Source organism: Protomyctophum parallelum, assembly GCF_964188405.1.
Source record: "Protomyctophum parallelum genome assembly, chromosome: 2".
In the NCBI taxonomy this organism is placed as follows: Eukaryota; Metazoa; Chordata; class Actinopteri; order Myctophiformes; family Myctophidae; genus Protomyctophum; species Protomyctophum parallelum.
Genome location: NC_139699.1, coordinates 24,718,945 through 24,741,107, shown reverse-complemented (window position 1 = coordinate 24,741,107; position 22,163 = coordinate 24,718,945). Strand labels below are relative to the sequence as shown.

Here is a 22,163-nt window from a genome sequence, read left to right as displayed (position 1 = left end):
CGATCTGCATTGTGTAAAAGAGGACAGGCAACATGTCCACCCCCCACCACCCCCAGCCCCCGGGTCAGGACAGAAGAGGTGTTAAAGGTGCGTTCAGACTTGGATGGTTAGAGTGGCGCGATTACATACAAAGTCAATGCAAAGATGAGAATTGCTCGAACGGGCGCGGCGCGACCTGGCACAGTACAAATGGGACGAACCGAGGCGAATATATATAAGGTCTAATTCCTCATGGGGGCAGAGGCCCCGTGCCCCCCACGGACTCTACGTCACTGATCACCATGATTAATCAAATCAAATAAAAAAGAGAGAAAACAAAGAAAGACAAAAAGAACATAGAGCTCGACAAGAGAACAAACTAAACAAAGCTGAGGGAACGAAGGGAAAATGTAAATCTAACCTTCTAATTCATAATTTTTTTTTTTTCCTTTTTAAACAATTTTCTTAAACTGAAACACTGTTGTACAACTCTATTAGGGATTTTCCGATCCGATCGAGTTATCGGAAGTCGGAGCCGATCATGTCATTTTCAAATGATCGGGATTGGGAGAAATAAATCGAAGATTTATTTTATTTTATTTCAATAACATCCAGCTCAAGTGGAGTTAGGAGGTTTTCGCCAAAGCAGTTTTTAATACTTTTCCATTGGTTCAATATGTTTTTAACCAACACACAGACAGATTTTTTTACATTATTTATATTGTTTTGTTAATTGTTTATTATCGTAAATATGTATTTTCTTTTCTTCAGGCGTTTGGACGGAGTCACGTTTGATTGTGGCTGCGCTATCCGCTGGGTGCAGCTGTGGCAGCAGAGAGGAGAGGCGGGTCTCCACACACAACAACTGTACTGTAGGAACGGAGCGTCCAAGATCAGACTGCACAACATGTACATCAACCACTGTGGTAAGGACTGTCCGTCCATCCGTGCGTGCGTGCACACACTGCACAGTCTGGATTTGGCAACAAATGAGATTCAGTGACATCTGTTGTGTTACAGTACAGCAGGTCTCTTCAAAACTATGAATGACGAGGATCTATATCGCTCATGCACAAATGTGTTTAGAATAAATGACTAATGCTGAGCTGACATAACAGGTGCTGATATTACTTCATTCATGCCTTGAAGGAAGCATGAGCTCAGTTTGTGGACGTCCCCAGGTTGACAGAGGGAAAGTAGCGCTCAGGATTACAGCTTATAGGCAATTGGCACCAGGTGAAAAATGAGTTACATTCTGTTATTCCATGTTGCATGAGATTCCATGAGCACAAAAACTAAAAGCAGTCTTTCCTAGATCAGACCTCCCACAAGGTACACTAGTCACCAGAGTGAGTTAAAAATGGACCACGGTTCCAAGGCAACATAGAATGTTATATGTCATGATGTTTTATAGTTACAGACACCAATGATTATTATTATCAGCCAGAGAAGACCAACCGACCTTGTCATAGAGGATACATTAGTGAGTAGTGTAGCTGTCACCAGTAATAAGCCTTAGTGGTAAAGTGGCTGAGTGGTAAACAGAGGCTAAGTACTATAAGTGTATAGGCAGCAGCGTATCCGTGAACAATATCCCCATAATCCACAACTGATAGGAAAGTTGCTTCAACAGATCCTTTTCCTACAAGGAAAGCTGGTTTTATTTCTGTATAAGACGCCAATCTTTTTTTCCATGCCTTAGTTTTCACCACAAGCGGTAATATGACGGGCGCAATGCGATCATCTGAACTTCAGGCGGATTGCACAAAAACAACAACTTTGGAGTATTTTTCTGAGAAAACAAGCAGCAAAGAAACGACAATGAGTGGATCCTTATGGGAGGCGCATTGATCCTCATGATGGGAAGAACGTAGGTGCTGTCTAGCAGGCTGGGCAGCACGAAAGGTTAGTGTTGAGCTTCGGCTGCTTGGAATTGATATAAACCTTATAACCCGCCATATGACGGGTATGGCGACGGGTATGGCGACTCATGGCGCGGTTAAATCTAAACCCGTCATCTGACGGGTTCCGAAGCATTTTGGCGTCATGAGTGTTAATAATTTCATCCCGTTTTGACGTTGATACTATTAGCCAATCATTGTTGAGCACCCAGGAACGAGTTTGTACTGTGGCTGCACCAGAGCAAGTTAGAACTCGAATACGTTGAAGGTAAAACTTGACCTACAGTAGCCTATATCTAGTGAGTTCATACTGTTGAGGAAAGTTTGAAGTAAAATATATTTGCCACCAACTGCAGTAGATCTGTACTAATCAGCTATCTAGCTAACGTTCTCTTCAATATTCAGTGAGCTCAGTATTCATTATATGTAGATTGTGGAGTAACCTCATTCCTGGGTTTCCACACGTTTAGCCAATCATGGCAGCCAGTCAGCTAATGGATATTAATATAATAAGCAGTTACAACTGAAAATGGCCTGTGTTCAATGAGTTAGATGAGAAAGAGTTAGATTAGAAAGAGACACCCAAGAAAGAATTACTTAAAATAAATAGGTCTATGAATATGTTCTGTGTAATCAGTATACAGAAAGTATAAATTGACTAGAACCACTAAGATATCGGATCTTTAAGTGAATGAATGGATATGAAGGATGCTGGAATGTAACGCAGAAGCATACTAAAGTTCTAGGACTTAAGGTTACTCAATTTCTTTGAAAAATGTAAAGAAATAAAATTAGCATATAGATCCATCACGTATACGTGATGAGCATCAAACAAGGTTCCAAATGCAGTGTACTGTTGCAGTGGGAATGGAGACCTTACCGCCTGTCACTTCTCCCCAAGGAGAGCACTGACCGAGGAGTCGAGGAGATTCCTGAAGCTTAATTGGCCAGACAGCTGGCTGTTGATTAGTTACCTCTGCAGCTATACCACATTCCCCAATGATTGAGAATGCTCTGGAATGTGAATAATGCATCCACCGTGCAAGAGGACGACACGCACACCAAGTCCTTACAGTGGTTCCGGCCCACGGCAGAATAATCTAAAAGGTAGTCTTCAAAGAAGAATGTGGCCGCACACACAGAATCACAGATAGCCAAAGTGATGGAGATGACAACTGCTACCCCCTAGCGGTCCCATTTAACCTCAAATGCAGTTCTTTTATGTATATTTCATCCAGCAGATCAGATAATTATTTTTTTGTAGATTCCTCTGGTTGTAGATCGGTGCTGGCAGTGCATCTCAATCCATCCTGCTCATTCATCTATATGTAACACCCTGGAATCTTGTGTTTGGTCCGACCTACTAGTCCGACAGGCATTAGTCTGACACCCTACCCAAAACCCAAACCCTAAACCTAACCTCACAGGAAGCCACCGGTTCGTTTTAACCTGTCATGCATGTCGGAAGCCACGGGTTAGTTTTAACCGGCCACGTGTTAGTTGTAACCAGCCATGTGTGTCGGACTAATGCATGTCGGACTGTTAGTATGTCTAACCAATATGTCTAACCAACGTATGCAGCCCCGTACCCACGTCCCCAATCGTGGAAAGCCAACATCTTAACCACTAAGACAAAGGAATATCCGTGCGACTATGGGGAGATATTTGACTTTTAGGCCATCAGGCTGAGGCTGTGAGCCACTCAGTCTGCTACATATATGTGACATGTAACACACGTGATATAGACATGTTTTCTTGTCAGCAACCATACATTACAATAAAAAAATGCAAACCTAAAGACATACAGAGTAGACCACATGGGTTTATATCTTTGGGAGGTCGATCCCCATATATATATATATATACAGTATATATATAGTGTTACAGCTTGTTTGTCTACTGGAGACCTTCCCTCAGTGCTTGCAGTTGTAGATAGATAGATTTAAAACTTTATTGATCCTGAGGGGAAATTGCTGTTGTTTCAGAAGCAGATTACACAGTAGTAAAACGGAGGACAGGTCAAACACAAAGTAAACTAAAACAGGAGTGTGTGTGTGTGTGTGTGTGTGTGTGTGTGTGTGTGTGTGTGTGTGTGTGTGTGTGTGTGTGTGTGTGTGTGTGTGTGTGTGTGTGTGTGTGTGTGTGTGTGTGTGTGTGTGTGGTGTGTGCGTTTGTGTGTGCGTGCGCAGATCTCCCAGAGATCAGTGTGAGCCATACCAATCTGACTGTCGTGGAGGGCGACAATGTGACCGTGAGCTGTAATGGATCTGGAATCCCCCTGCCTGAGGTGGACTGGACCGTAGCAGGACTACACTCGATCAACACACACATGGTAACACACACACACACACACACACACACACACACACACACACACACACACACACACACACACACACACACACACACACACACACACACACACACACACACTCACATGCATGCACACACACAAGTACACAGTACTACACTGTCTCTAACACAGATCCAATACTGCTCACAGAATCAGAATCATCATATCATAATGATCTTATTAATTTTCACTTCGCAGGTTTACAGGTGTAAAGAAGTGGGTGAAATTCTTATTTTGACCTCTCGCTTTCTCTCTCTCTCTCTCTCTCTCTCTCTCTCTCTCTCTCTCTCTCTCTCTCTCTCTCTCTCTCTCTCTCTCTCTCTCCAGTCTAATGTATACTGGCCTAACATTCACTCCATCAACCTGACACTGTTCAACATTAGTCGAGATGACAACGGCTTCCTGCTCACCTGCATGGCTGAGAACCTGGTGGGAATGAGCAACTCCTCCACACAGCTCAACGTACAGTGTAAGACCCGTGTCTATAATTCATGTCTATGTAATGAAGTTATTCGACTCCATGCAAACATAGAGGTTACTGCAAAAGATGTAAAGCCGCAAGCTGTGCTCACATCCACGATGCCAAGAGTATCCCCAGGGAGGCACTTACTGTACTACTGCATGTCAATGCATAGTATGCATGCTGGGAAACAGAAGACCATGTCTTTTTTGTATATAATATACATTTTCTTTACGGAAAACAGAAATAGAATAATGCCCCCAACCTTTTATTATTATTATTTTTCACCCAAATGCCAAGATTTGTGAATGCTGCATTTTTGAAACATTGTTATTGGTAGGTTAGCCGTTAATACTGTAGCTTTACAGCAAGGTCATGGGGTCTTTCTGTGTGAAGTGTGCAGGTTCTCAGTCTCCCTGTGGGTTGCAACACATAGGGTTGTGTATATAGTCCTGCCAGTGCCCTTGAGCTGGTCTCCCACTGTGTCTAATACGTATAGAATGGGTTGAATGCAGAGGACTTACCCCACAGGGATCAATAAATGATAACTTAAAAGTGAATGCCTCGCTTTTCCACCTAAATGTGAATGGTCCCAAAGTGAGAGCTATATCTGAGCCAAAATGTAATTATCCATTCACAGACACAAGTCATTATTCAATCATTTTGGTTAGCTGAAGCCATCTGTTGGCTAACATGCATTATATTTTCATATTCTTACAGAATACAATTTAAAGACTAGCTAAAACAGTTAGTGACTACATTTGAGGCCCAATCTTGGCATGTATCTACTGTATATGAGTGGTATACACTACAGTATATCATAGTCCACTGGTTCTCAAACGATGGGCCACAAGGGTACTGCAAGTGTTTTTCTTTTCTTGTTTATAGAGAAAATAGCAGATCTACAAGCTCACTCATGGCGTTCCATGAGACTCGACACATTGAAAGCTTGTAGATCCTCTCTTGTCGTTATCTGTCATACGACAAAACAAAAGGGCTTAAAGGTATATTCAGTGATTTCACTTAATTCAAATATCACTTATTTTTTTGTTTTGTTGTGATAATCCTCCCTATTATAGAGTGTGCTGGCCAAATAAGGAGTTCCTCCCTGTCCCCAGTTAACCCCTGGGGGTCAAAAAACCTTAGGTTTCGTTTTTGACTCTCTATCCTGATTGGACGAAAGGCTGGGTCCCACAGCCAAAAACGAAACCTAAGGTTTTTTGAGTGAAATCACTGAATATACCTTTAAGAAAAGGTCCCAGTTTCTTTTCTTCAATTACTGTCAAATTACTGTACAAATTATGGTGCAGTGTGCAATATGTGCAATATGCTTAATAACTTTGTGTTTTGTGGGTGAATGGAATGACGGCTGTCAACACATGCCAGCCACAATCCAACTGAGGCCGACAGCAGGGAATTAAACCAGAGAACAACGAAGAACCCTTAAAAGGCTTTCGCGGGAAATACACCTGGTTAGCAGTGTGAATGTCGCGCTATTGTCGATTAAAAAGACAGGCTCTTTTTCCCCCGCTCCTGCATGATTTAAGACACTGCCGGCTTTTAGCGGCCTCGTTTGAATATTCCACAGACCGAAATATATATCTTTTGTTAACGACACTGACATTCTCGTGGAATAATTTACAGCCTTGATGGGGAAAAGAGAAATATGGTCCATTGCGGCGCAAACGGCCAGGTTCTGCAGGTACATTTAGAATTCAATGAGGTGTTGAACACTCGTCTCCCCCGAACTCAGAGGAAAACTGATGAAGCCAATTAGCAGGAATCTTCCGCTTCAGGCTAGCTAGCAGGCCGAGGCCGAGGAGAGAAATTCACTTATAATCATCAAAAACCATGTGATACACCCCCATGTTTCATCAAATATATAACCACACATGCACACATGCACAGACGCAGCACGCTACGCACGCACGCACACACTCACACACACACACACACACACACAGACCGTCAGCCTTGATCTAAAGTGGAGCGAGACGAGATGAGACAGAAAGATAGAGACGGAGAGAGATATATAGACAAATGAAGGGGCATAAAATCAAGCCTCACCACTTTAAAAGTAATGGTTTGATCATCTTCAAAACACCTAATAATTTATATTTAGTCGCTTGGCCCTTTAATATGACAGAATGACTAATATTATTTCAATGGGCAGTGGCCCTTATAAGGACCTATGAGGAGGCTAAGCAAGCCTTCCACGTTTGCAGGTCGCAGTTAACTATATGGAATCGTGCATTTCCTGTCAGTGTGTTGTTTGGTTGGTTGGTCACCCGAAGTGAGAGAACACGAGACATCACATGACATCATCGGGATGGAGATCCCTGATGTCATCAATATTGGCCAGCAACTCTACATCTGACCTCAAACCTCAAACCTCAAACCCTTAGATCTCCATATATGGAGCTGACCTGTTCTGACATTCCATACAGTATGTTGATCCTTCCCCATCCATCCTTCCTCTTCAATGTCTCCCTTTTAACTGATACCTGTCCATTTAAACTCTAGACGGGCCTGCCCCAAACTAGAGTTCTCAACAAGCCCGAAAATTAAGATCTACCTTGCATGCCGAAGCACCAGTGCTTGCCCAGCAGTCTTCTGTCACCCAGGCGGATGCGCACACAAGGGCGAGGTCGCTTCTCGCCCTCAGGCAAGACGGCTGAGGGGCGAGTCTGTCTGTTTTGGAGATTGATAATATTGCTGCAACAAAATGTCTGGTTAAATGTTCACAAACTTTCAAAAATAGAGAAAATAGCAGATCTACAAGATCACAAAGCATCACAAGAAGAAACAGTAAAATTTGTATCAGCGGTTGGCAGCAGGCCTGTAACAGCTATAACCTGGACAGATCAGTCAAAACCAGTCAAAGGTGTCTGGTGATTTTCTCTTCTAAGCCAGCTGTATCGTACAGACATGATATAAAATGAGCTCAGTAGATCACACACCTCCGCCACCTAGGTGTCAGTTTGTCTATAATGTGTTGCCGTGTTTCTGGCACCTAGTACATGTTAGGGCATAAATTCCCTAGAGTCATAGTAGCTACTAGTTCAGGCTTAGTATTTGCTACTTACTATTTAATTGCGCACCATGACTATTTATTAATATAACTTAGTAGTGTGTACTAACCTTTCTCTTAAATTCACACTGCTTTGGACTACATACTTTGCTCGGTGCTTTCATTTATGTGTCCATATAATTTATATGAAAAGAAAAACGATATAAAACACTACAGTTTGCTCACACTAAGGCTTGTGCAACCCTGCACAGTGACCTGCACGAGTTGGATTTATGGATGCATCACTCTCGAAGCAGTCTTCTTTAAATGTCAACATCACGATACATAGACAATGGATGTAGCCTAATGTAATATAACATTATCTCACAAAGTGCTTTGGTGAAGATGGAAAGTCAGGGTTCTTCCTTGGCCACAGACCAACCTTTCCACCACGTTTTGTACAAACGCGTTCATACAGTAACTGCTCAATTTTATCCTGATAACAGACAAACAGACAGACAGACGGGCAAAAAGATTACCTCCTTGGTGGAAGTAATCGGCAGGGTTATAAGGATCCTTGCTGTGGTCAGCCGCCCTTCTGTCTGTTCACCACTTTAGTCCCAAACATTGCAAACAATATACATGTACCTTGAAATCCACTTAGTGGATTTCCGTTCAATTCAATGGCCTTTCCTCAGTTTACACGGATAGATAAAGAATTCCACTCAATATCTAACTGGCAGATTGCTCATGTAGTCTTTATTTAGCAGTATTGACTGAGCAAAAAAGCCTTTGATCTGCCGCGCAGCATGCATTTTGACGATGCATGCGCACTGGCACACTTATGCGCACCCCTGTATATAGCCTAGTGTGTGTGTGTGTGTGTGTGTGTGTGTGTGTGTGTGTGTGTGTGTGTGTGAAAAGTTTGAGTAGAGATTCACTGATTGATGGGCAGAGAGGGAATGAGACAATGAAATTGTTCAGGGTCTTTATTCTTCGTCTCCTTCTCTTGTTTTATGGCATAATGGCCTCTCCTGGCTCCAGCCTTCTTTTTTTTTTGTCCTCCCCCCCCCTACCATTGCCCCTCTCTACTGCTGCCGCCTCAAATTAAGTTATTAATTTTTCAGCACATGCTCTGCTGGTAATTAAATCTCCTCCCTCCAGTGCTGCGGTATTGTCTCTGGAAATGTCCTAAAACAGCTTAAACCAATGTTCTGATTAGAGTAATCTGATTGACAGAGAAATTAGCTACCGCATGTGACAGCCTCTGCATTTCAAGTTGAGCTCCCTGTCTGTCCGTCTCTCTTCTCTTTACAGAACTGTAATTAGCTGCAATGCTACATTCTGGCTATTGTTTTTGCTTCTCTGTGGAAGTGTTTTTTTACACACAATTGTCTTTGTAGGAATAATGTGGTACTAATACTGTTAGAGTTAAGGCTCCATTCTCTGTATAGCTCAATAGACAGAGCAAACTGTCTATGGAATGTTCTGCATGCCTTTCTCAGAGCCTATAGACACATTGTTGGTTCTGATAGGCAAAACCAGTATTTGACCAATTCCAAAATGCGAATATGGCTCAAGAATTACAGTAAGTGGGCTCGAGAAGTAAGTCCACTATTGTTATCGTATTTATTCCCAGACCCATTTTCTCTCTGCACTGTGACGTCACATGAAGCTCGAGAAGCAAGTCCACTATTTCTATCACTTGAGCGGTGCCCGTTGGGCACTGGCCTACTTGGAACGATGCAAGTTGGAAATGCATGTCCCAGTTATTACTTGCGCAAGCAGAGCGCGCAAGTAATGTTTTCGCCCGGTCTCTTCTGCCGTGACAGCTGTCCCGCCATTCGATGTTTATGCAGAAAAACATCATTGTGATGTCAGAACAGGCCAGCTTGGCAAATTTGGGTCCTGTCCAGAAGCCGGGCAGAGGCTTTTGTGCTGAACTTGAAGTCGGTGGGACGATCGGTTCTCGAGTTACGTGGATTTAATTACAAACGTATATACTGTACACACGTACAGAGACGTTGTGCATTCATAGATACTAGAGCGGTGCCAGTTGGAGCCTCTACAGCGGTGCCCGTTGGGCACTGGCCTACTTGTAACGATGCAAGTTGGAAATAAATGCCCTACCCAGATATTGTGTCCCTTTTATGCCCATATATTTTGATTGATTGATAAAAAAAATTACAATAAGATGCAAACAGTACAGGGTACAGTAAAGCACATAAATGTTGGTCCAAAAGGACAGCACCGAAGAAAGACCTTGCGGTCTTGTTTCCATTCGGTCCAATGAGTTCTTTGTCAAGCATTCCCAAATATGGAGTCTATGCAGACTGCAGAATGATGTCAGAACAGCTCCATATATGGACACTGGACAGGGTCCCTGTGTTTTCATTGGTTACTGGGCTGTGACATCATCAATTGCTACTCTTTATTCACCCTTTAGTCCTGTTTTATTATCGGCCCTGTGACGTCATGTGGGTCAACCAATAGGAAGACAGAGGGAGGAGGTTACATGTCATCCGCACGATGCAGGTATTGGCTACTGGGCTGTTCACAAGATGTCGGTCTCGAGCCCACACTGTTTCTTCAGGAACAGTATTTTCTAGTTAAATTAGTTATTCTGTGGTTTAAACTATGATGAAAAGTAGTATAGATACAGGAATCATTTCTCAACAACGACATACCTTTAAATCAGTTTTTCTGGAGCAGGCAGATCGGGAACATGCTTCCATATACGTGCATGTGCGTTTTCAATCAGGAATGAGCCTCTATGTTAAACAGGCAGGCGTGCTGGCTAAAAGTCTGTTTTAAAAGGATGTTTCATCCTATGGATTTATTCTTCCAGACTGTCAGAACTATGGTCATGTATCATACTAGGACTACCTTCTGTTTTATGCCACACAAATAGGTAAGAATTGCTGGAACTCAACATCAACGCAGTGAGGGGAGTCCTACTGCCTGTGAGCAGAGGTTATAGATGGGGTTAGTGTGAGAGTAGAAGTTGGATCATAATGAACAGGTAATCCTCTGAAGTTGTCGGCTATTCTCACATAAAGAGTAACGTGCCCATTTAAATGTCATAACTATAACAAAACAACGTCACGAGGTTGGTAAAATAAACTATAGCCACGTTACTAGTTCTCACAAAAAATTGCATTATAGTAATACACAATTACACATTACTAACACGTTAGTTCCAACACAGCTGAGGATTGTGTGCCATTGAAGGCTGAACTTATAAATGGCTCTTGGCCCCTGCTGGTGTATGCTGTGCTCGAAGTCGAGGCCTGTAGATGAGGGTGCTGCACTGGCCTCTTCAGGGCATTGAACTCCCCTGGTGCTGCTGCTGCTTAAGGTGAATGACCGGCAAGGCTGCAGAGATGGGGCTCCCACATTGTCGGTGTTCTCAGCATTCTTTTTTCTCTCTTCTCTGCCCATCCAACAAACACCTTGCCATTGTGTTACCACTGTGTCCTCTATGAGAGGAAACCATCATTCTTTATTTGACGAAAGTGATTCCAATGCCACTTCATCGCAAACTTACACCCTATGCAAACATTTACATTTTATTTAAACGTTTTTAAATAACGTGTTTAAATAAAGTTTCCATTTCTGTTCTTTTGTGCGATATTTGAAAATGTACATTTGAAATTGTGCTCTCTATCTCCCCTCTTTCTTCCTCTCGCTCCCCCCCCCCCCTCTCTCTCTCTCTCTGACTCTCAGTTCTCTCTCCGCATCTCTCCATATCCATCAGTGTATCTCTCCATGACTCCAGCCCTGTCGTTCTACCCATAGATATATATTTAAAAAAATAGATGATTCATTGACCGCTGCAGTTTGTTGGATATATGTGTGTCGCCGGGAGGGCGGATCAATTTGTACTCTGGGGCGGAAGTGCCGAAGGCCACGCTGCCACTCAAGTGACTACGGGAGGGGAAAGGAACTGGTCGGAATAACGTGTTCCTTCCACGCGCTACGTCTGGCCGGGGAAATTCCCCCCCTGTCAGGTGAAAAGAAGCAGCTTGGACTCCTCATGCATAGAAGGAAGCATGAGGTCAGTCCGCTGCCCCCCAGGTTGGCAGAGGAAGTGTAGCGCCCAGGATTACATTCGATAATTGACACTGGGTGAAAAAAATTGGGTTGCAAAATCGTGAGATAAAAATTATGTATATATAGGACAAGATTATTTATGCTTCATTTTTTATTGCACGACGCGTTTCGCCATTTGGCTTCATCAGGTGCTTGCAGCACCTGACGAAGCCAAACGCCGAAACGCGTCGTGCAATAAAGAAATTGGGTCCGATTTTCTTTTTTTTTCACAACAACTCTAAGGCATATTAATGACATATAGTTCAATGTTGAAAATGAGTGGTATTCCCCTTTAACAGGTTGGGCTACTTCAGATACAATAATTTAATTAATTTTAGCGCTTACGTAAATACCGGCAGAAGTGGATGTCTCAGTGGCGCATCAGTTTTCCACTTGGGGTGATTTGACGGTGTGAGAAATACGATGTGTGGCGTGAGTGCAAGTGGAATAGTGTAATTTGCGTGTCTTATGGCTCATTGCGTGAGGGTTGGCAGCTCTGGCCTATAATTGTATTATAAAACTGTTCGCTAAACAAGCTAACATCTTACCAGCGAATTACTTTTACAGTATATAGCCCTGTCATGTAGCAGGTGCCATACATTATAAACACACACATCACACATTGATTGACATTGCCTGATCATGACAGGCTCTGTTCACTGGCTGTGTTTAGGGAAAGATTTGACAGCATATTAGTTTTTACAAGAGGTGACTGAAAATATGTTTACAGCCTGGCCGTAGCCAAGCCACCTGAGGGGTTCTCAGACCTTTTCAGATCAAGACGCAAAAGTGAATGATGTCTTATTACCGCGACCCAAACTTACAAAAGTACATCACTTTTCCCCTATTTTATTTTGAAAATAGCTGATCTACAATCCATGTTGCAATCGCGACATGGAGTGAAATCAGAAATATAATTGAAAAGGGGGAATAAAACGTCATATTTACCCAAAACCCTATGGTATGAGTCTCATTGTTCTCACCTCTCTCTCCCGTTTCTCTGTTGTAGTTCCTCCAGTCATTGTGAAGCTTTCGGAGCCCGAGCGGCGCCACGACACCTGCATTGAGTTCACGGTGCGCGGCTACCCCCAGCCCCGTCTGCGCTGGTTCTACAAGCAGAAGGAGATCAGCCAGAGCCAGTACATCAGCAGCGAGATGGACTTCTACCAGGACTACCTGGAGGGCTGCCTCAACTTCAGGAACCCCACCCACGTCGACAACGGAAACTACACCTTAGAGGCTCGCAACGCCCTTGGGACCGTCACCAAGACCATCTACGGACACTTCCTCGCGGCGCCCGACTTAGGGGAGGACGGTGAGTGGAAAGGTTTGTTTTGGGTCAGTAAGGGCCTCTGAATGGTCCTACGTAGTGGTGAAAAACTGGGGTCCACCAGAGGTCTATACTTGGTCCACTCCCTTTTCCCATCTACACTAGATCTCTTTGCTGAAAATAACAAGATCTACAAGCTAAAAAGAAATCTGTGAGTATGTAGATCTGATATTTTTCCGGATGTTCGCTGACATGCCCAGAAAAGGGTTTGCTGGGGTTCATGTGGTTAAGTGATAGTCACTTTATGAGTGCATTTGCACCCGTTACAGCGTTCTTCTTTTTATACTTATTTATACTCAAGGGTGTCGCTTCCTCCAAAAAAGAACAGATCCACCAGCAGTGCCTAGGGCTGAAGCCAAACAGCTAGGGTTCAGGTGAGAGGCAGAGAGAGAGAGACTGGCACATTTCTCTATTGTCATTCGTCAATAAAGGTTAATTCCAGGTGTGAATTTATGAGTAATTTCTCCGCTACTCCAATGTGTCCTTGATTGAATCAAGCTAGACACATTGGAATCAAGTTGATTCTCTCTACCTTGATTCTAGTTTCTACGTTGTTAGTTACACTTTATTTTCACTCTGTTGTAAGACGGTGTCGCACGCCCAAAGTGATATACTGATGACATGAGGGAACTCCATATAGGCCTACTGTATGGGCATGGAAGAGACAGGTAGACACACAGACTTTAGGGCTGGAGACTTCCCTCTCCAGAGGTCCTGCGTACCACCTGTTTATTTTATTTTTTTAATTTACATTTTTATCCCACGATTTTGTAACCCAGTTTTCTTTTTACCCAGTGCCAATTGTCTAATGTAATCCTGGGCGCTACACTTCCTCTGCCAACCTGGGGGGCAGCAGACTGACCTCATGCCTCCTTCTATGCATGAGGAGTCCATGCTGCTTCTTTTCACCTGACAGAGGGGAATTTCCCCGGCCGGACGTAGCGCGTGGAAGGGACACGTTATTCCGACCAGCTCCTTTCCCCTCCATCAGGCGCCCCGGGTGGCCAGGGGGAGGTAGTTTTAGAGACCAGGATTACGGCATGTTTTTGTGAGGGTATCTACCCTAGGGGACACGGGGAGAACATGCAAACTCCACACAGAAAGGCCCTTTTGCCAACCCCCGCCTCGAGTATGGGCACTGATGACGCGGAGGAGGGAATACGCCGCCAGTGCCCACAGCGTCCCCAGCGGGAATCGAACCCAGGACCTTCTAGCTGTGAGGCGACAGCACTACCAACTGTGCCACCGTGCCCCTCCACCTGTTTCTAAATGTCACATCATTCAGGAGGCAGCTGTCGTTCTTTAAGACATTAAAATGGTGTAGGGGGAAAGGAAAGTATGGGCCCCTGGGGGACACCGGTCAACGGGCTAGTATTTTGGGTTTAGGTAGTAAAGTATTGTCATGTACAGATTTTTTTATGAATATTATAAATTTAGTTGAAGTTAAAGTCATAGTGAATGACATTACTGTTGTTATCATCATCACCTTTATTTATACTGGGAATTTATACTGGGAATAGTTATGTCCTTGAGGGGTAAGAAAGGAGGAATGTGGGCCTGGAGGTGTTTAGCAGTCATCCAGGTCTAATATCTCCTGATTCTATTGTTGTTTATTATTACAGTTAAGGTTGTTTGTTGAGATCTCTCTCTCTCTCTCTCTCTCTCTCTCTCTCTCTCTCTCTCTCTCTCTCTCTCTCTCTCTCTCTCTCTCTCTCTCTCTAGGTTGTTTGTTGAGATCTCTCTCTCTCTCTCTCTCTCTCTCTCTCTCTCTCTCTCTCTCTCTCTCTCTCTCTCTCTCTCTCTCTCTCTCTCTCTCTCACACTCACTCACTGGGTATACGGCAGGAGTGTGGGAGAGATGAGTTTGATGGACAGAACAGGGGGAGGGGGAGAACGATGTAAAGGAGAGATGAGTGGGATGGAGGTCACACAAAGACCTAAGAGTACCCAAGTACTCTGGAGAGATAGGAGACGAGGATGTAGAAATAAACCATGGAGGGAGGCCAACAGAAAGATGGAACGAGTAAGAGAGAGAAAATAGTGATAATAGGATAGGAGAGCGAACAAATGAGGGCTGAGGGTGATAGGCCACATACATTTCCATGTGTTTGACAAACACAGACACAGAACACACACGGAACACACACACGGAACACACAAACATGCATGCACACATGCATGCACGTACACATTTTCTCTAGTACAGAGCTAAGCTGCCAGTAGCAGTCGGCATAGCTTGCGGCCATTAATTTATCTACAATTACTCTGCTCTGCTCTGCTCTGCAGCCGCAGCAGAATTTACCAATCAGCCCCTCCTGCCTTTCTGTCTTCCCATCTCATGCTTTCACGCATGCACGCACGCACGCTCACACGCACGCACGCATGCACGCACGCACGCACGCATTCACACACTCTGTATTTTTTAAATGCTGACCCACCATTTCCTATGCATTCGTGCAGATTTGCTAATAGATAATAATTTCTATTCTATTCTATTCTATTCTATTCTATTCTATTCTATTCTATTCTATTCTATTCTATTCTATTCTATTCTATCTCTCACAGACGGTGGACCGTGCATTACATTTTACTTGTACATTTTTCTGTATCTTTCAAAAATAAATATTGGACTTTTGACTCTGCCTCAGGGCTCCCTTTTACTCTCTCGTCACTCGACTCATCTCGTTTACTCCACTTGAAAATAGGCTGTGGGTAAGACTGTAGTTTGACACACTGTCAACTTTATAGATAAAGAGATCCCACCACCAGAGTCACCACCAATATGAACATTGTGCTTCCTCATGCAATCTCTCTCTCTCTCTCTCTCTCTCTCTCTCTCTCTCTCTCTCTCTCTCTCTCTCTTTACCTAGTCTTGAACAACACACTCTCGTTCAGATTTTTCAAGATATTGTATCAACCTTTTTGGGGGTATTTTACACAAGGCAGAGCATGAAATGTGTGGCTAATCTAATTACATAATGAATAAATATATACTTTACTTTATTATATTCTAATAAGCCCATTGCATAGTGGTAGTAAAGTATTACTGTCATGTTTTAAGTAGCAATTAATGCAACACTAATATGTCTACCCATATTATGGTAGACATACTATTGTGAAGCTCAAACCATTTATATTGGAATATCCATATTGTGTTTTTCAGCTACACCATCAGGCAGTGACTCTAACCGACCAGATGAAGACAGTTTTGGGGTGAGTATATTATTAATAAACCTCTGTATGTCAGTCATTACTTGCGCAAGCAGAGCGCGCAAGAAATGTTTTCGCCCGGTCTCCTTCGTCGTGACAGATGTTCCGCCATTCGATGCTTACGCAGAAAAACATCAAATCTGTGCCTGTGTTGCTGGACCAAATGACCACAAATGACCATATCTCTTACGTCATCATTTAGAGCTAGTCATACGTATACTATATACATAATCAGTAAAAAATAAAATAGCAAATTGTGCCTGATCTGCTGGGACCAGAGTACGTGGTGTGTATGTGTATGACTAGCTCTTAATGATGACGTAAGAAATATGGTCATTTGTGGTCATTTGGTCCAGCAACACAGGCACAGATTTGATGTTTTTCTGCGTAAGCATCAAATGGCGGAACAGCTGTCACGGTTTTTGGCGCAAAGTAACCACAGTATACCGCTAATCAACTTACTACACACTTTATACAGTATAGAGTATAGAGTATATATTTATACATATATAGTATATGCCTATATACTATATATATTTCTTACGTCATCATTTAGAGCTAGTCATAGGTATACTATATACATAATCAGTAAAAATAAAATAGCAAATTGTGCCTGATCTGCTGGGACCAGAGTACGTGGTGTGTATGTGTATGACTAGCTCTTAATGATGACGTAAGAAATATGGTCATTTGTGGTCATTTGCTCCAGCAAACCAGGCACAGATTAGCTGTTTTCTTGCATAAACATCAAATGGCGGAACAGCTGTCACGGTTTTTGGCGCAAAGTAACCACAGTATACCGCTAATCAATTTACAACTACACACTTTATACAGTATAGAGTATAGAGTATATATGTATACGTATATAGTATATGCCTATATACTATATATACTATATATATTACTTACGTCATCATTTAGAGCTAGTCATACATATACACACCACGTACTCTGGTCCCAGCAGATCAGGAACAATTTGCTATTTTATTTTTACTGATTATGTATACGGTATAGTATACGTTATTGAACGTCAGAGGTTATCTAACACATTTAGAAGATATAAACTCAGATTCCCAACTCGAAATGTTGGATCTAATAGCTTTTACTGAAACACACTTAAAGAAAAATAATAACATTACTTTTAAATTAAAAACAACGAACACGAATTACAATACAATGAGGAATGACAGAGAAAAAGATATAGGTGGGGGAGTTATGTTTGCTATAAAAGAAGATATTTCCATTGAAAAATTCAAACTGAAAGCAGGATATTAGAGAAAGTAGAACATATATGTATACATGTAAAAGATACAAATCTATATATCATTCTTATGTATCACCTAAAACAGACCTTTCAAAATTAAACGCATTTCTCGAAAACATGGTAAAGTATCTATCATGTCCGACTTCTGCAATTATGATAATAGGAGATTTCAATGAAGACCATAATACTGAGATAGAAAGAAGTATAAAGACCTACATGTCAAAATTAGGCTTTAAACAATTAAATACAAATCCAACTACAGATTACGGAAGTATTTTAGATCATGTATATTTTAACAAATGTGAAAGTATTATTAAAGAAATTGAAGTTAGAGACACATATTACTCTGATCATGATTTAGTATTAATATCACTATAGTCCAACATGAAATAGATTTAAAATAATTGACAATTTACAATAAATAATACTTTGTTAATACAATAATTATACTGTATAATATATTTTAATTCAGTTTATATACTTTTTTTTTCTAGGTGTTTACATGCATAAAGTAGATAGGTAGTAAATAGTTACACCTAATAATTAGACATTTCAAATGTTTCTTCACAGATATATTGAGATTCCACCGTTTACAGAAAAATTATACTGTATAACATATTTTAATTCAGTTTATATACTTTTTTTTCAACACATATAAATTATTTATTTGTCTCTGAAAAACTAAAAAGGGATCCAGAATATATCTACAACGATAAAACAGTATTTCTTATATAGATAGAAACTTGAATCATACTTAATAATACTAGATGTTTATATGTATAAAGTAGGTAGCAAATAGTTACATCTAAACATTAATCATTTCAAACGTTCCTTCACAGAGATACTGAGATTTGACAGTTTACAGCGGTCGAAAGGACTTGCGCGCTCTGCTTGCGCACTAGTTGGCCATTTATGGCCTACTAGTGTGCAACAAGCAAGTATGCACTCGACAGAGTGCAGTTCTAGTTAAGTCTATTAATGGAGGAATGGCTCTTTTTTGGTTGAGCACGTTCTCACATATTGTACAAGGGCTTTGACCTGGCTCCTCTATATGTCTAGTCTACACAACTTCATAAGGTAAGACATGAAAAATAAGTAGTCTAACTCAAATGGAAAGACCTGACCTCTGACAGCCTAAGCATTGATATACAACCTTGTGAATTGTTATTGTGAAAAAAGGCCATGCCATCATGTGATTTAATGTAAACACTTGAACATTATTAAAACACTCATTTTTGACACCTAAGAAATCCTTACGTACGTCTTTGACCCATGCAGGCCTACAGTATATACTGTATCTATGAAAACATGCATGTTGAAGTTCAAGATATCTTAGGCCAGCTTTCTGGAATACTCCCCAGGACATGGTGTGAGAAGCTTGGCATGGTAATATTACGTAACAATGGTTATCGTGATAATTATTATGATTACCAAACTGCTTCCAAACACAGCACCACTGAAATCTACACTGAAGTTTGTTGGACAGCGAATGGTAGAGCTGCAAACTCTAAAGAATGGCCTGTGTATTGTTGTTTAGAGAGTCAATTTAGAGAAGACATTAACAATTAAGTTAAAATGATGTGTAAATGTGTAAACCATATTTGAATTGTCTTCGTTAGGTTTCTATTGCTGTGGGCCTTGCGGGCTTTGCCTGCGTCCTCCTCCTTGTGCTGTTTGTCCTCATCAACAAATATGGCAGACGCTCCAAGTTCGGCATGAAAGGTAAGTCTAAATGTCCATCTGTGTCTAATAGGTTACACACACCCACCCACGCACACACATACACACTGACCGACCCACGCACAAGCATGCACGCATACACACGCACACGCACACATTATGTACACACGTACGCATGCATGCATGAACACAAAAGCCATAGCCATTATGTCTATAGCTCCCGCATAGGGCAGGACTTAGCTGGGAAGAAGAGAAGCTCAGTCTTAGCTGAACCCAGACAAGACTGAGCTTCTCTTCTTCCCAGCTAAGTCCTGCCCTATGCGGGAGCTAACTATTTCCGTAGACAACGCCCTGGTAACGTCTGTCCCAACAGCCAGGAATCTTGGTGTTGTCCTGGACAGTCAGCTCTCGTTCAAAGCTCACATCACAGCTGTCACTCGATCATGTAGGTTCACACTCTATAACATACGACGAATTAGACCGTTCCTCACCCAGGAATCAGCCCAGCTCCTAATCCAGACAACAGTCTAGTCAAAACTCGACTATTGTAACTCCCTCCTTACTGGCCTACCAGCATGTGCACTTAAGCCTCTCCAGCTGATCCAAAATGCAGCAGCTCGCTTGGTCTTCAACCAGCCAAAATTCTCACATGTCTCCCCCCTGCTCCGCTCCCTCCACTGGCTCCCGGTCGCTGCCCGCACAGAATACAAAACTCTGATGCTGGCATTCAAAGCAACCAAAGGTATGGCTCCCCCATATCTTACAAGTATGATTGAACCCTACAAACCCTCCCGCGCACTCAGATCAGCCAACGCAGGGAAACTGGAAGTACCCTCACTAAAAACGCCGGGACAACGCTCCACACGTCCCAAACTCTTCTCCCTTCTGGCTCCAAAACTGTGGAATGCACTTCCCATTGCAGTCAGAACTGCAGCATCACTCCCAATCTTCCGCCGTAGCCTGAAAACCCACCTTTTCAGACTCCATCATGGCCCATAGCACTTACCCTAACCCCTTAGATAGCATTTCTGTTGGCTTAGATAGCATTTGACACAGACTTATAGCATGTTATGTAGACAGCACTATAATTGTATTGTATATAGTCATAGCACGCCATAGTACATATGTATAGCATAGTAGTGAATATGTATAGTTTATTATGTATAGTGTATGTATAGTTTCATCATATAGATATTCCACTGTTACCTTCTTAGCTTACGCATGTTTCATGATAAATGCTTTTATGTGATGTATTCCCATGCTTTTGTTCTTGCTTAAATGTAAGTCGCTCTGGATTAAGAGCGTCTGCTAAATGCCTAAATTGTAAATTGTAAATTGTATGTCTAGCTGATATTGTAGCGTTCACACACACACACACACACACACACACACACACACACACACACACACACACACACACACACACACGATAATGACTATCATTCTATATATAATATACACAAGTAAGACGCGCAAACGCGGGAAGCGAACGCAGCTCGTGTGTGTGTGGTTGTGTGTGTGTGTGTGTGTGTGTGTGTGTGTGTGTGTGTGTGTGTGTGTGTGTGTGTGTGTGTGTGTGTGTGTGTGTGTGTGTGTGTGTGTGTGTGTGTGCTACAGCTGCGCCCTGTGTGTGTGTGTGTGTGTGTGTGTGCTACAGCTGCGCCCTCTGGTGGCGGGCGGGTGGTGTAACAGCGTGACACACACACACACACAGACATTCAGCCCTTGCTGTCATAGTAAGTGGCTCACTGCGTTCGCAATTATGTCTAACCTATATCATCCACTCACACATATACTGTTAAGCGTACACCTATCTATTTCTCAGTATATCTGAGTGCTGTCTTGCTGGGTGTTTACGCCTTCCTCATTGTTGTACATTAAGGAAAATGGGCTCTTCACACACCTATGAATAGAGACGTGATCAGAGAGGCTGAAGAAATACAAAAGAGAAAAAAGACTGCTGCGCACAGGGGCGACTAAACCCTTTGTGGTGCGCGGTGCTACTGTATGTGCCATTTCGTAAACATTTTGTGTCTAGCATTTGGAAAAGGCTAGACAGAAAACCGGCTTCCCGGTATGGTCAGACTGCATGTCATTCTGAAGTAGCTCACTGAAGCCTTTAGTTTGCAGTTCTGACTGACAAGAGGAGGTCATTCCACAGCTTTGGAGCCAGGAGGGAGAAGAGGCTATGGGCTATCCTTGGCCAGGGTTGAGCATCTCTGGAGCAAGAGGAAGATTCAAATTAGAACAGGAGTCAGTGCTGGCTGGAGTAGAATGAGAGTCAAAGGCAGTTTGAGCTCAGCGTGTGTCTAAATAATTTTCCTTTTTTTTCTTGACATCTTTATCTCACCCTTCGGGGGAGGCAGGAACTTGGGAGATCATTACGGGTGGGGGTAGATTTAGTGCTCCTCATCATCGTTAAGCAGCCAGACTCTGGGTCTATAAATGGTCATTCATTGGGTGCTTTGATCCAGTGGTTCTCAACTTGCATTGCCCTAACATTGCCGTATTATAGCGCCACCAGGAGGCAATTTCTTTGCAAGCCATTTTTTTTTATATTACTCCTAGAAATTGTGTCTAAACATCACACGAATCAATGCACATTATCTCTATAGTAAAGTGATCAAGACGGATCCGTCCTCTTTTCCATATTTCATCCTGATTGTCAAATTCTGAGCATTGCTGAACCACAATAACCTACCTGACCTGGCAGAGACTTGTGCTAGTACTAGTTGATATTTAAGTGTTGCCAATTTTTCGAATGAATTACCAAATACTATGAATGAATTAAATGTTTTGTAACTAGCGTAGTAGAGTAGTTGTAGACTTTTGTCATACATTGCTGGTAGGAAATTACGATTCATACTTTGTCACGTGATGTTGTC

General features: G+C 42.4%; 1 protein-coding gene across 1 annotated transcript in view; it reads left to right on the top strand.

The window, feature by feature from the left end:
- LOC310855150 (NT-3 growth factor receptor-like) overlaps positions 1–22,163 on the top strand; it is a 262,706-nt gene that overhangs the window by 155,794 nt on the left and 84,749 nt on the right. Inside the window, 6 exon segments of the mRNA XM_083760043.1 lie at positions 751–905; positions 4,070–4,212; positions 4,561–4,702; positions 12,805–13,110; positions 16,288–16,337; positions 19,218–19,320. Of these exon segments, the coding sequence (XP_083616169.1) occupies positions 751–905; positions 4,070–4,212; positions 4,561–4,702; positions 12,805–13,110; positions 16,288–16,337; positions 19,218–19,320 (899 nt within the window).